Source organism: Leptonotus elevatus, chromosome 6, assembly GCF_054856555.1.
Source record: "Leptonotus elevatus isolate MCC_2025b chromosome 6, RoL_Lele_1.0, whole genome shotgun sequence".
Taxonomy (NCBI): Eukaryota; Metazoa; Chordata; class Actinopteri; order Syngnathiformes; family Syngnathidae; genus Leptonotus; species Leptonotus elevatus.
This window is the reverse complement of record NC_141244.1, coordinates 18,755,202-18,769,747: the sequence shown is the minus strand read 5'-3', so window position 1 is coordinate 18,769,747 and position 14,546 is coordinate 18,755,202. Positions and strand designations below refer to the sequence as shown.

The 14,546-nt window shown below is 40.3% G+C and overlaps 2 protein-coding genes across 3 annotated transcripts in view; one reads left to right on the top strand and one right to left on the bottom strand.

Moving 5' to 3' along the window:
* The window catches only part of vwde (von Willebrand factor D and EGF domains), a 26,322-nt gene extending 14,519 nt beyond the window's left edge, over positions 1 to 11,803 (bottom strand). Inside the window, exons 1-6 of one of the 2 annotated variants that reach the window (XM_086078076.1) lie at positions 10,954 to 11,803; positions 3,135 to 3,325; positions 2,506 to 2,737; positions 2,272 to 2,349; positions 500 to 738; positions 334 to 423 (exon numbers count right to left, since the gene is read on the bottom strand). In XM_086078076.1, the coding sequence (XP_085934202.1) occupies positions 334 to 423; positions 500 to 738; positions 2,272 to 2,349; positions 2,506 to 2,737; positions 3,135 to 3,325; positions 10,954 to 11,086 (963 nt within the window). In that variant the 5' untranslated portion in view covers positions 11,087 to 11,803. Of the gene's footprint in view, positions 1 to 333; positions 424 to 499; positions 739 to 2,271; positions 2,350 to 2,505; positions 2,738 to 3,134; positions 3,326 to 5,464; positions 5,754 to 10,953 lie in introns of those variants that run through there. The other variant, XM_086078075.1, reaches the window with a different exon arrangement.
* Positions 11,589 to 14,546, top strand: arl4aa (ADP-ribosylation factor-like 4aa). The gene is made up of 2 exons (XM_086078078.1): positions 11,589 to 11,780; positions 12,928 to 14,546. The coding sequence occupies exon 2, from the start codon at positions 13,023 to 13,025 to the stop codon at positions 13,623 to 13,625; it is 603 nt and encodes a 200-aa protein (XP_085934204.1). The 5' UTR covers positions 11,589 to 11,780; positions 12,928 to 13,022; the 3' UTR covers positions 13,626 to 14,546.

The following is a 14,546-nucleotide window of genomic DNA, read 5'->3' as shown; positions in this document are numbered from 1 at the left end:
TTATTTGTTTTCTCTTTTCATTGGCTCATTCAAAATTATATTATTTGCATTATGACAACTAATGCAAGCTAAGATACATTCAAATGTGCAGAATATAATATATACATATTTTACATTTAAAAATATATTACGGTACATAAAAACATACATACATGATATACTTTTATGTTATAGAAAATGTTCAATGTTTCTGACTGATGTACAACCAAAAGCCCTGAACATCAATAAAGTTGCTGAACACTGCTAAATGCCTGCCTTAAGTGTCTTATTCAGCCAAGATAAAAATACCAAAACCCAATGTAATATTGATTAAGTTAAAAAATTGGAATGTACCCGAATTCCAGCAAAGAACTCCTGACTTTCCACTGAAGCACCGTGGATGTCCGGAGAATCCAAAAAGAAGCTGTAGACCGAGCAGTAAATCTGAGAGAAAGACATTCATTCAAAAAGTACTCAACGATAATTATTGACTTCTTTTATGGACCGAGTGAGGCCTAACCTTGTCTCCCAGGCGGAGGTTGAAGCCATCCAGCTCAATGAGGGCCCAAGTCTGGATGGTGGTCTCCTGCTTGAGCTCCTCCCGCTTGCCCTGAGGTGAGGCTCGGGACCAAGCCACCACGTGGCCCAGTGAGCTGCTGGAGTTGTTGGAACTGCTGGAGAAGCTGCACTTCAGATGCACGCCACCTGCTGTCCACTTGGGAGTGATCATGGGTTCGGACGGCGCGCCAGGTCGCTTGACTGAAGTCACAGAAGAAGAAGAAGAAGAAGAAGAAGAAGAAGAAGGAAGGAAGGAAGGAAGGAAGGAAGAAAGAAAGAAAGGACCATGGATCCAATTGCTCATTGCCCATTGCTCTTAAAGGTAATACAGTTCTAACTAACTGACACACTGACTGACTAACTAACCATCAAAAGACATATACATCCAAGCAACTAACCATCCAAAGTAACCAATTGAGTATGTAACTAACAACAACTAATGAAGAAACAAATCAGTTAAACATCCAACCAATTAACCATCCAAACAACCAACTAATCAAGTAACGAATGAACAACCATTAACTAATTAACCAACCACCCATCCAACTAAATATCAAACCAACTAACCAAGCCCATATCCATCAAACCAAATCATAAGATACAGTACTAACCAAAACACTAAACAACTATTATTCAGCATGCTAACTAAGCATTTAAATACTTACCAATTAATTAAGCAACAACCAACTCATGAACCAACTAGACATCAAACAACTTACCCTCCAACCAACAAAATGGCCAAGTACTAACTAACCAACTAATAAACACACTAAGCACACAAATAAATATCCAACACCTAAAGGACCAACTAAAAATCAACATCCATCTAACCATATCCAGACAAATAATCATCTATCCAACTAACCAAGTACATAATTGATAACTAGCTAATGAACCAAGCAAACAACTAGCAAGCCAGCTAGCTATCAATTCAACTAGCTATAGCTACCCATCTCTCGAGCTCGATAGCTAGCTAACTAATGAATCCGCCAATCATCCAACTAAATATCTGAATGAATAAATAACCAACCAACCGTCCAATCAACTAACTAACCAAATAACAAATTAAACGAGTAACAACCAACAAACTAAAGAACCAAACAACCAATGTTTTAAATGGGTTAACTGTGGTTCCATTCTTCTTTTCACACTAGTTTAACATTTAAGAATCTGACTTTAAACATTGTCTGAACAACCTTGAATCCCAGCCTGGAAGCGAGCTGTCACCATGGAAACGTCAAGACCCCCGACTGACGTGGGGACACATGCCTCATGCCGGGGGCTCATTAAGGGAGAATTCCTGACCTCCCCGATGTTTTGGCATCCTAGATAACAGGAGCAGACAGGTGCGAGTGGCAAACATGGACTGTTGGGATTCTAACACTCACAACTGTACTACAGTGCACTATATATTCTTGACTAAAACGCCAACTATATAGATATCCCTGTAGTGGATGGTGATTGGGGAGTAGGGAATGAGTGAATGATTCTGAACACAGCAAATTCCCTTTATGCTTTTCGGTTGGGTAAGCACATGCCAACAATACAGTATACTGGCACCTTGTAAAAAAAAGCCTCAAAGTGATTCACTGTATAAGTAAAGTATTATACATCGATATCATTTAGGTGCCTTAAGTACAAAATGTCAAACTTATTACATAGAGGTACTACACAGTGGATAGGGAGTGATTCCCAAAACAGCCATGGACCAAAAGAAAACAAAAAGGTCCTCACTTGTTGTACACGTTCCGTCCACGTTGACCTCACCATGGTTGCAAGTAAGCGAGGTCAAAGGTGACATGTCTGCCATTTCTGTCAGAAGTGAGAACATTCAGAATTGCTGCAATAAGGGCCTTTTATCCTATTTTTTTTCAATTAAGTATCAGAATCTTTCTTGTAAAAATTGCAACGTAAATAAGAGGTTTGTCATCCTAGTACTTTTGTCCACTTAGTTTGGCCATTCAGTACCTTGTGCACAATAGCCCATGCATCCCTGAGTGGGCTGCAGTAAGTAGACGTAGAACTCTCCGCAGTTGCGCACGGACAACGGGATACGGAACAGACAGCATTCCTTGCTGCTGCTCGGGAATAACTGCCAGGCGGCGCAGGCGGTCAAATGCCGAAGCTCCAGAGGACCCGGCAACGTCTGGCCTTCTCCCAGAAACAGCCACACAGGAGCCTGGGTCCCACAGTGGTTCACCTGACACAAGCCGCAACGCTTCATTTGAGTACAAAACTCCAAAAATTCTTATTATTCTAAATTCAGCCCCCAAAGCCCGTTTCACTTAGCAACATGAAATTGGGCAGACATGTCCTTCATGAGTAGACTCATAACCTGCCATTTTGGTTTGAAGCAGCCATTTTAGGGCCATTTCCAGGGGTAGCTTAGTAGCACCTTTTGCAATTTTTAGAAAATTTACCCCCAAACCTAGTTTGAGTAGCAACATGAAAATTAGTAGGTCTGTCTATCATGAGTAGTATCTATCTAACCTCCATGGCTATACTATAATCCGAGATGTTTACATAACACATTTCTTTGCAGAGGGCAATAAAAGTCATTTCCGCTACTTAGCAGTTAGATGGATTAAACTTTATACCTCCACACACCGGGTGGGCATGCAAGCTGGCTTGTCGAAGATCTGGAACTGGTACCAGCCGGGCGCCAGGGAATGGTCGCAGACTAAGTCCCGCGGCGATGACTGCAGCAGCCAGCTGGAGCTGAAGGTGGTGCTGCGATACGGGTTCTGTAGGATCCCGTGGCCCCCCGGGGCACACTCGGGAGGGAGCACTAGAAAAAGGAGACAATCAATAGGTATGATTATGGAACAACTCTTCATCTAGCTCGGTTAACAGGTCATTGTGAAAATCATGACTTTTTCAGCCATCTTTAATGTAACAAAATTAAATAATACTGCCACAAAAAAAGTCAACACAAATTCTCACACAAATACCCTCAACAAAAAATTTTAAAAGGGCAAAAATGTACACAGAAGAAATGAAAAATTATTACTACAAAAAATTCAGCTAGAAATTCTTACAAAAAATATATTAAATCCCTACAAAAGTCACAGCAAAAACTTCCTGCCTAAAAGGCCAATACATAAAAATAAAATTCCCATAAAATGGACACCAAAAAAACTCAACAAAATAGGTGAAAAATATAAGCAATCCCTAATACATTTCTCACAAACACAAATCCCTGCAAAAATAGACAAAGAAAAAAAAACATTACTATTATCCCATAAAAACTATTACTACAAGAAACCCAACAACATTTCCCAACAAATAAAAACGATTACAACAAGAAACCCAACAAAATTTCACAACAAATTATACAAAATTGAAAAATCCCTGCAAAAATCAACACAAGAATCTGTAAGGAAAAAAATCGCTTAAAAGTACAAACAAAATCTCAACAAAATGGATGGAAAAAGTATTACTACAAGAAATCCAACAGAAATTTCCTACAAAATTATACGAAATCCCAATAAAAATCCCCACCCCAAAAAATCCTTGCAAAAAAGGACAAAAAAATCTTGTATTAGACACAAAATCCCAACAATAGATAAAAAAATTATAACTACACAAAGTCCCCACACAAAATAGACCCCAAATCCTAACAATTTTCTTTTTTTAATGGCTAAAGAATCACCACAAGAAATGTAATGGCCAATTAAAACTCACAAATTTAACATTCCTCCACAAAATGGACACGTACTGTAATCCTGAGTCACACAAAATTAATTTAAAAAATTCCAAAAGTGGATGGGAAAAAATCCCACAAAAACAAACAATGCCAAACTCCTTGAAATAGAGACAAATTGCCACAAAAACGGACACAAATACAAATAATCAGATTTCCATCAAAATTGTCAAAAATTCAAACAAATTTGTTTATAAAAATTCAGGAAAACCCCCCCACAAAATGTACCAAAAAATGGGGGAAAAAAAAAAATATATATAGGCTATAAACTCCATATCTTACAGGAGTGATATTGTGACACACGAGTTTATTTTAGTTACTAGTAAGAACGTAAGAGTATCACCGTACTTCTATTCTGTGTATTCCAATAGTGAGATGATGCAAGAAAGAGGCTGGCACGTCAGTAAAAATATCAGCCATGAACATGAAAGACCCGGCCCGAGTGGCGGCCTGAGGATTGACCTCAATGAAAGGTGATGCCTGACTGACAGGTGGAATAAACCTGATGTAGATGCACCGCGAGCACAATATGACAGCCTCGGCACCTGGCTGCATCACTCCTCATTAAGCTCCTGTCCTCACCTGACCACACTGCATACTTGGATGACAACTTTGGATTGTTTTGCAGTGATGAGTGCACTTTATCCTTCACCGTACACCGACTATGCAGGAGGACGTTTCAACATGACGTCATAGCAGCAAAAAGATGGAGCTTTCTCTAATGGCAAAATCATATCTGAATGTTTTCAGAAAGAAAATCACAACAAATTTGACAAACGAGTGCAGTTGCAGAAAAAAACTGACAAAACAAAAGAATAATACTTTTTTTGGCAAGCACATTTTTTTTATTGATATTGCTGCAAACGACATTGACGATTATGCTATTAGGCTAACAATTTTTACTTTAGTGGGCCCTACTTTACAGCGTAACTAACTTAAAGGTGTAGAATCAGTACTTCTATTTAAGTTGTTAGTGTTGTTTTTTTAATTATTATTTTTTACACAGGTACAGTACTTCAATTTAAGTGGCTGTATTTTTGTCAATTTAGCCGGTTGTGGTTTTTTTGGGTAACAGTTTCATTTCAGAGACAATGCTTGTTACTTTTCTGGCACCGGAAGTATCCCCTAGTCTGCTGTTTACAGACATTACGATTTGGTCTAAAATAATCCCGATGTAAAAAAAAAAAAAAAAGTTTGGTTGATGAGAAGAGTTAGCAAACGTACCTGTTTGCGCGCGCACTGCGTCGGGGAGCGCAAACACGACGCACGCCACAAGTTTGACAAGCGTCCCAACTCCAAAGCTCATCGTCCTCCTCACTCTGGTTCCGGTGGAGGTCAACCCTTCCGCGCCCTGCGTCCTCCTCCTCATCCCCCACATTGCGTAGCGTTCTCCTCTCGCGCGTGGAAATGGAAGTGGGAGTCCAGCTTCGGGGTCCCCGGACTGCAGCCTGGAGGTAGGCTGACTGCGTCAGGCTGCCCCGCGCACTAAGCGCCAGGAGGGGCGGGAGTGGGGAGTCGGGGACACAGACCCAACACCGTTGATAGCTATAGTACAAGCGCCAAAAACATACCGGGAAAAAAAAAACACACACGCACACAAACGCCGCGAATGAGTGTGTCAAATATATAGAAGTAAAGCAAGTAGCTACTGTGCTTGAGTGAAATGGGTGAAAGGAGTGCTGATTCAGATAATAATAATAACAATAATAACAACAACAACGTTGAGCTTAAATGTAGAAAACAACAAACGTGTGCATAATGATTCATTGAATAGGTATTACACGTAAGAGTTAAATAAAAACAAATACCTACAATTTATAAATAAATAAATGCAGATGTACTTCAAATATGTTACGTAAAATACAGTTGAACTGATTTACTTAACAAATGTTCTGTAATAGATGAAAAAAAAAAAAGCCACAAATTTGAACATAAAGTGATTCTTTTGCATGCCACTAGAGGGAGCCCACGTACCATCAGCGGCAGAGCTGTATATAGAGAGAGTTTGGCCAACTCGGTTTCAGCACAGTAACAACATGGCGCCCATATGTAATGTGACCAGCAGTTGACCAAACTCTCTCTATATACGGCTCTGATCAGCGGTACTCGTATCACTCTTTGAGAATCACTTACCTTATCTACCTATTTCTTAACCAGAAAACATCAACTTGCGTACAGTATGACTCAAGAACAAGAAGTTTAACATTAAACAATAATTTGAGTGGGGATGGTGAGGAAACGCCCCCCCCCCCCCAAAATTTTTTTTTACCACAAAACTGACATCAATTCTCACAGTAATAGACCAGAACTAAACTGACAACAAATTATTTAAGAGACATTAGTTTCCCACCAAAAATGCCTTCATTGAATACAAAATTTGACTAAAACAGGCAAAAAATATCTCAACAATAAACATACATTACACACACGGAAATAGACAAAAATACTTCTTCAAAGGACAGAAACTCTCAAAAACATACCATGCACGCAAGCACACAAATGTCAAAAATCCTCACAAGAACAAAACATTCCCTTAAAAAAATTACCAAATAAAGCACTTGAAAAATGGGGGAAAGTCCTCTGGGGGGAAAAAAGGAAACCCCACTTAAAGTTCGCTCCAAACATTCCCATAGACACTCCAATGTACTGTAGAAAGTCTTGCCAGAAGAATGGAAGCTGCTCAAGGAGGAGAACTCAATTTTTACTTCCTGGTGTGTCTCAATTCTTAATGTCCACATAGCCTATCAAATTGGACTAAACAAAAAACTCCTATAGCTGCACTATTCCGGATCTCGGCGGTCTGTATCAAATACTTGGACCTTGTATGAGTCATGTATCAAATTACGGCCTTTTCCACAGTCCTGCGCCAACACACTTAACAGAATGGAGACGAAACTTGTTCTCTCTCGGAAAGAGGCAAAGTTTTGGAATTGTGGAGCTTGACTTTCGATCCGAGCTCATTTTAACTGAGCAAGTGCAGGAACTCTGAACGCTGAATAACACGACTTGTGCTCGCTTGGCCGAGACATCAAGAATGAAGAGAACGACGCCCTCGTACTCAGTTAAGTGGATAGATTGATTGATTAGTACCTAAATGTGGTGTACCAGAAACACACAGTAGGGCCACTCAGCTTTGGTAGTAATCAAGACTTGCAATGAATAATTGGTATAATGGTCCAGTCCAACCCACGTTAGTGAGCCAATTACCAGACATGGAGAGGAAGAAAAACAGGACCATGAAAAGCTTGTTTTTATTTTCAACTGTTATTCTAAAAGAGTGAGCTGTCCAGCTAGCTATTTCCTTTCTCTTATCCAGGGTCAAGTTGCGAGGGCAGCAATTTTAAATATATACAAAATTTAGCCAAAATCAGTGACAAAGTGCGTGCGGCCTTGCCATCATCCAACCCTCGCTGGAAACAAATTTGATTCACTGCCGGCAGTGTGGCCCAAACACTGACATTGGTCGTACGACTCGTACCGGGACTAATCAGCCTGTATCAGGGGGTTCAGTACCCCAAACTCCCATGATAGAACCCTCACAGCACTCCCAAAGGGACACACCTTCTCCAAGTCCACATAGCACATGTAGACTGGTTGAGCAAACTCTCATGCACCATCGAGGATCCTGCTGCTTGTTTAGAGCTGGTCCTTGTAATCAGAGACAAATGCAGCAACACTTTGCCGTGTGACCTTTTCCATTCAGGAGGCCAATTGCCGTTTAATGGCGGGGTTGAGCAAGGCCAGGCACTACGAAGCTGTGAGAAAGCGGCTTACTCGATGTCTATTCCAGGCGCCCGCCGTACCGACGGTCCGGAGAGATTTACGAGTGAGAGGAGGGGGTTATATTCCTCACGCGGCCTACAAGACAGCCAGGCACCTTTGCGTTGCTGCGTTGGGACGCAGCTGTCAGCTTGAGCAATCTGCGCAAGTAGTTGCGTTTATTCAGCGCTCGCTTGTTTTACTGACGTGTTCTCTGTCATTACATCTCAACACTTCACCTTTGGCCAACAAAATGGACTGATGAGACACAGTTCACGTCAAACTGCTTGCTGTTAATGGAGTCGTCCAGTTGACAGATACAGATGCATACCTCTGCTAAGCAGGGGCGTGCCAAGGTGGGGGGTGGGGTGCATGCACCTGCGGTGGGGCACTTTCTCACTAAAAATCAATGTAAATTCAGATGAAAATTCACATAAATTCTTACAGGAAAAAAAAATCCTCACCCCAAAAAATGACAAAATTCCCCAGAAAAGGGCAAAAAAAACATTGCACAAAAATGGAAAAAAATAATATATTTAACACAAAAATTGACTACAATAAATTGACTAACAGCTCCGAAAAAAATGACATATACCCCCATATAAAAAAAAAAAATCTAACAAAAAAGGACAATGTTCCCCCCAAAAAAAAAAAAAATAATTAAAATCCAAATGAATACAAAACACAAAAATTGGGAAAGAATTCCCACAAAAATGGAGACAGATTTCCATAAGATTTGACAAACAGGAATTCACACAATAGATTGACAAACACGAACAAAAAAGAACAACAGTCCCCTCCAAAAAAGGATAAATACTCTGCCCAAAACAGCACAAAAAATCTCACAAAGATGTATACAAATTCCCCTGAAAATGGACCAACATGGACTTAATAATTCCCACAAAATGAATAAACATTTATACAAAAGTAGAGGGAAAAATACAAATAAATAAAAAACATTTCCCCAAAACTTGGAAAAGATTCCCCAAAAATAAAAATAAAAATACTGCACACAATGATTCACACAAACTAGACACATTTCCACAAAAAAAGGACAATTCTAAAAAAATGGACAAACGTGCCCAACAAAAATGGACAAAAATGTGCACCAAAAAATGGACCAAAGACATCCACATAAATAGACAATGATTCCAACAATCATTCCTAAAAAAATAAAAATAAAAACTTTCCCATAATTGCACCAGAAAATCCAAACAAATGTACATACTCCTACAAAATTTGGGAAATGATTCACATAGAACTTGAACAAACATTTCATACTACATACATACCCTATAAATAGACATACATTCTCACAAAAAACGACATAAATTCCCCCCAAAGATGACAACAAATTTTCAATTAAATTGACAACATCCCCCACAAAAACTGAATCCTTACAAATATGGACCCGAATTTCCCTCCTCAAAAATTGACAAACATACCACACAAAAATATATATAACCTAAACACACACACGACAATTATTATACCGCCATTGGTCAAATTGTGCCAAATTGGTCAAAAAAAGGACACACACAAAAAAGATTTTAAAAAATAAAACAAAAAAACTTCCTCCCACACTTCAATAACATGTACGGTGCCTGAACTGGCACACGGGTAATTTTATTATGTACCGCCATCTATCGGATTTATTGAAACATTACACTCAAGGCTTGCAACCTTCAGAGGTTCCTGTGCATCATATGATATGAAGCAGTTTAAGGGATTGACACAAATTGGAAACATCTCTCATGGGACAATTGGCCTTCCCTTTCCATTGCAGCACAATGCTAGGTGGCTACACATTAGCATTTACTGTAACATGGGACAGACAAAGCCACAAAAAGATGGGAGCACTTAGGGGTGTGGCAGTACATTCGCATTCCGACGCGGAACATAATACATAAGAGACAAGAAGAGAGAGTAAACAAACACAGTGCAGCTATGCTTCTGGCTTATGGACATCATGGCTAACTATATGCTTATTGCTTGTGTCTGCATCATTTGTTTCCTACATTGAAAAGCTACTGATATTGCACTTTTCATTATTATTATTATTTTTTTTTTAAGTACAAAAGTACAAATTGTGAATTGTACTTAGTACAAAGGAAACACAAAACATGCTTTTAGTGTCAATTATACTACCCATTTTGTTCACTTGGCACACTCATCCATGGTCTTATTTAAGATATTTTTTATGTTGTCAACAACAAGTTATTTGTGGCAAATGAGAATCTACCCGAGAAATAAAAACAATGTAAATGATTGAATTTTCGCTTCAGTTGAATGGACATTGTGCTGCTCCTTTAAATACACGTTTTACTTGACAGTAAACCTCAAATTGGAGTGGCTTTAAAAGAAACACCTTGAATCCTCTATTTTGAAGAACAGTTTATATTTGCCATGTTTGTAAAAATAATAATAATATAAAAAAAATTTAATCCCTCAAAAACTTCTTATATAATTCTGAAAATGAAGCTTTTCTATAGTATCTTTTTTTACCCACAGAAAGGCCCCAATACTGCTTTTAATATCAGAGTTTGCGCAATATAGAATGTCAGCAGCAATCGTTGACTTCAAGCGATAAGTTTAGATGTCATTTCAGCTATGATGAAGGCAGCAGGCCCGCTGGCCATTTGACACTCCCCACACCCTAGAAAGAAATACATAAACACGCACATGCTGCAAGCATATGTAGAATATTTGCATGATATGAATGCGACATCTGTGAGCACGTGCACAAGTCATACACTAAATATAAAATCAAACAAAATCAGGCCTTGCATCCGTGTGACCTTAGGGCCACGCGTTTCTCTTATTTCAAATTCCAGTGATTCTTTTAACTAACTATTTATCTGATATATTTAATACAATATTTTATATCTAACAGTGAGATCAATGTAAGGACAACATAAGGTGTACCGGTTACCAGAAGCAGTAGTAGTACTTACAATGGCCATCGCTTGGTTGGGAGGCGCTGTCAAGGCATTGTTGGTGCACCCACTTCCTGCTTCTCGACCAATCATTTTGAACGCAAACACACTGAAGGGAGGGGGCATGATAGGAGCGCGCACGCATGTGCATACGCACAACACGGTTGCTAAGCTAGCTAGCTAAGCTAACCGTTGCTATGAGCATAACCCAACAAATTCGCGTTCAGTCTGATGTGGCCACTGATCTGGATGTGGCCCTTTTCCGCGTGGTTGGGACGGAAAAGGGGTATTGATACGAAAACAGTTATTTTATGACATTAACAATGAAACTTCTTTATTTGTAGAAACGCAAATGGATTCCAACTATCATGATATAGTAGCGATAGTAACAAACGATGAAGATGCATGGTTATCGTTCTGTTATCTTTCAAAGACTTCAATTGTCAAACACAACGGCAAGAAGCAAGTTGTGCCTCAGCAGATTTAAAAATTGATAAGACAAGTTAAGACTACGACGGCGGCGTACGCCAGAACTGCAACAGGTGATCCTCGTTCCCGGGCGCATTGTTGATTGACAGCAATGGCGGGCCAATCAGCGGTCAGACAGGAGCTCGAATGAGCCAATCGCGTGTGGCGGCGTAGTCGATATGGGCGTTTACTCCGTCTGCTGAGCCCAGGCGTCGTCAGTCTGGTCTACGCCGAGCTCCGAGCACTCACGGTCGGTGGATTCGCTTCGATCTCAACGGGGAGGTGGAAATTCGACATTATCCACCTTTCAACGACGGAGGACGGCGTTTAGGGTCCAGAAGAGCGACGGATATTTGCGCTGCCGAGGTCTCAGATCGGTAGGTTTCAACCTATCTGCTTTCCTCCCCTCCCTTGTGTGCAGTCGCCCCCTGTAATTAAAACAGGTTTACGTGTTAGGTTAAGCTCTACTGCAGGTATGCACCACACATATACGTATCTTGAGAAAAGCGCTAGGGAAATGCAATACTAACTAAATGTAAATGTTTTCGGTTCAATATTTTAGGTTTGGGATATATTAAAAAATAAGGTTGCAGCCACGAGCGATATTTTCCATTTGCTTGTTATCTTTTTATGTGTTTCTATGCACATGAGAAATGTGTCATGGTAGCTTAGATCATGTTTGCACACCGTTGTAAATCAGCCTTGGATAATAATAATACTGCCTTTGTTGTCTTTTCACTGACATAATGTTTAGTTACGGTCGTGCCCCACCAAGTCTTTTATTTTGTCATAGGTGGTGACTCACTACAACAGGTTCCATTCTTAACTGGTATCTTGGTATGCAATACATCTGACATATTACCCCAACATTTGCATAGAAAAAAAAAAGAAGACCCGAATGTTTTGTTTTTTAAAATCCATTTATTAGCCAGTGACCTTAAGCTTTAGGAATATGTGTAATTAAGTGTAATATTGCTAATGCAAGTTGGAGTTAATAAATCACAATCAGTTGCAGATAAGGAGTAGTTTACCAGGAAGGCTCACAATAGTTCCGCACATGATGTCAAACTGGTTAGTCTTAATTTGAGCTGCATAACTGGGAACAAACCCAAGCAAAAGTGCAAGCGTCGCAAAGACATTTTCAATAAGCGCTTCACGGGTGTCTTTAGCAAAATACCCCAATAGTCACAGCATACTAATTAATTTTAATTTCACGCAATAGTCAAAATGCGATGTCACAAATTGGCAAAAAAATCGGTCTGGCTTGCTCACAAAATATTTTAGAAATAGGCAGATAACGAAAGATTTACTTTGGTTTAGAATTTCACACTTGATGGATAGGCAGGTGCTCCAGGGACCCAAATATTTAAATATTAGCTATTAAAAAGTTAATTTTCTATACTGTCCTTTTAAAAAAAGTTCCTACAATTGTTTATACATATATATTTTTTTTTACATCATTGTTGCAATACTGCACCAGTAAAACAGTGTTTCATAAAAACAACTACCATCATGTGCTTTTAGGTTGTTGCTGCAGCCATTTTGGATTATAAAATTACACTGAGGATTAGCTGGTGAAAGTTGGCTCCAAACCCACCGGCCCTTCCCCATGAGGAAAGATGGGGAATGGCTTCTCGGAACAACCTAGCTTCCTGGCGAGCATCCCCTTCTTCCAGTCCTTCCACATCGCCATCCTCGGTCTGGACTCGGCCGGGAAGACCACCGTGCTGTACAGGCTGCAGTTCAATGAGTTCGTCAACACGGTGCCCACCAAGGGCTTCAACGCAGAGCGGGTGCGGGTTTCCCTGGGTGGCCACCGCTCCGTGAACTTCCAATTTTGGGACGTGGGTGGCCAAGAGAAGCTACGGCCGCTGTGGAAGTCGTACACCAGATGCACGGACGGTATCATATTTGTGGTGGACTCGGTAGATGCCGAGCGCATGGAGGAAGCCAAGACGGAGCTCCACAAAATCGCCAAGACTTCGGAGAACCACGGGGTGCCACTGTTGGTGGTGGCCAACAAGCAGGACTTGAGGCACTCTTTGGGGCTGCCGGAGATCGAGAAGCTCCTGGCGCTCAAGGAGCTGAGCCCAGCGACGCCGTGGCACCTGCAACCCGCCTGCGCCATCATCGGGGACGGACTCAGGGAGGGCCTGGACCGACTCTATGACCTGATCCTGAAGCACAGAAAGGCGATTCGGCAGCAGAGGAAGAAGCGGTAAAGACTGTGAGTTACTGGTGAGGTGAAGGAATGTCTGGAGTTAAATCCAGCGTCTACGACATTTTTATCTCAGTTCTCTTGAGTTTAAAGGTTTGTCGGGCTGTGTTCACACTTTTCAGGCTTAAAACGAACGTTGGTGCGATTGCGCCGCAAGTACTGTTTGTTTTCATCCAATGTGAATGCTGTCATCCGAACTTTTGTGCGCACCGGACAAGCAGATGGTGACCGATCTAAGGTTATGTTCATGTGTGAATACCGTCATCCTGGCCCAGACTGTTTGAAGAAGTTGTCTCGGTCCGCTTGCAAATGAACTTCACGTGGACCAGCGTTAATACGACAGGACAAAAAAAAAAAGAAGTATTAAACTCCCAAGTGTGAACACAGCCTTTAGTCATGTGACCATGCTGTGGATCCGGAAGTGATGTGTAAAGGAACAAAGTATGATGATGAGAAAGTTCTAGATATGTATGGATTTCATGATGTGATCTAACACTCAGAAGGTTTGGGGTCTGGAAGGGTGGGATAAGATGTTGGAATGGCCAGTGGTTGCTCAATTCTTACCAAAAAAATCATTTAAATAACAAATAATTAGACGGGTTAGAACATCAATGAAATTTTAACTTTTTTTTTTTAAGCCTTTACGATTTTTTTTTTTAACACTTGATAAACTCAATATGTGAAAGCAAAGTATTATTGTGCATTTTTGATTGGTTTGGTTGCTCTCTTCTATCTCCCACCTAAAGCACTTTAGATGATCACTTCTCATGGAGTTTACAGTTTGTTAGCTGGACTTTTTAAAATATGCATTACTTGACCTGTTTGGACAGATGCCGTTTTGAGCCGGGTGCTGCATTGTCATGAGCTTCTTCTTCTTTCTTTTTTTTTTTGATAAATAAAAACCTTTTTAGTGCACCGGTGAAAA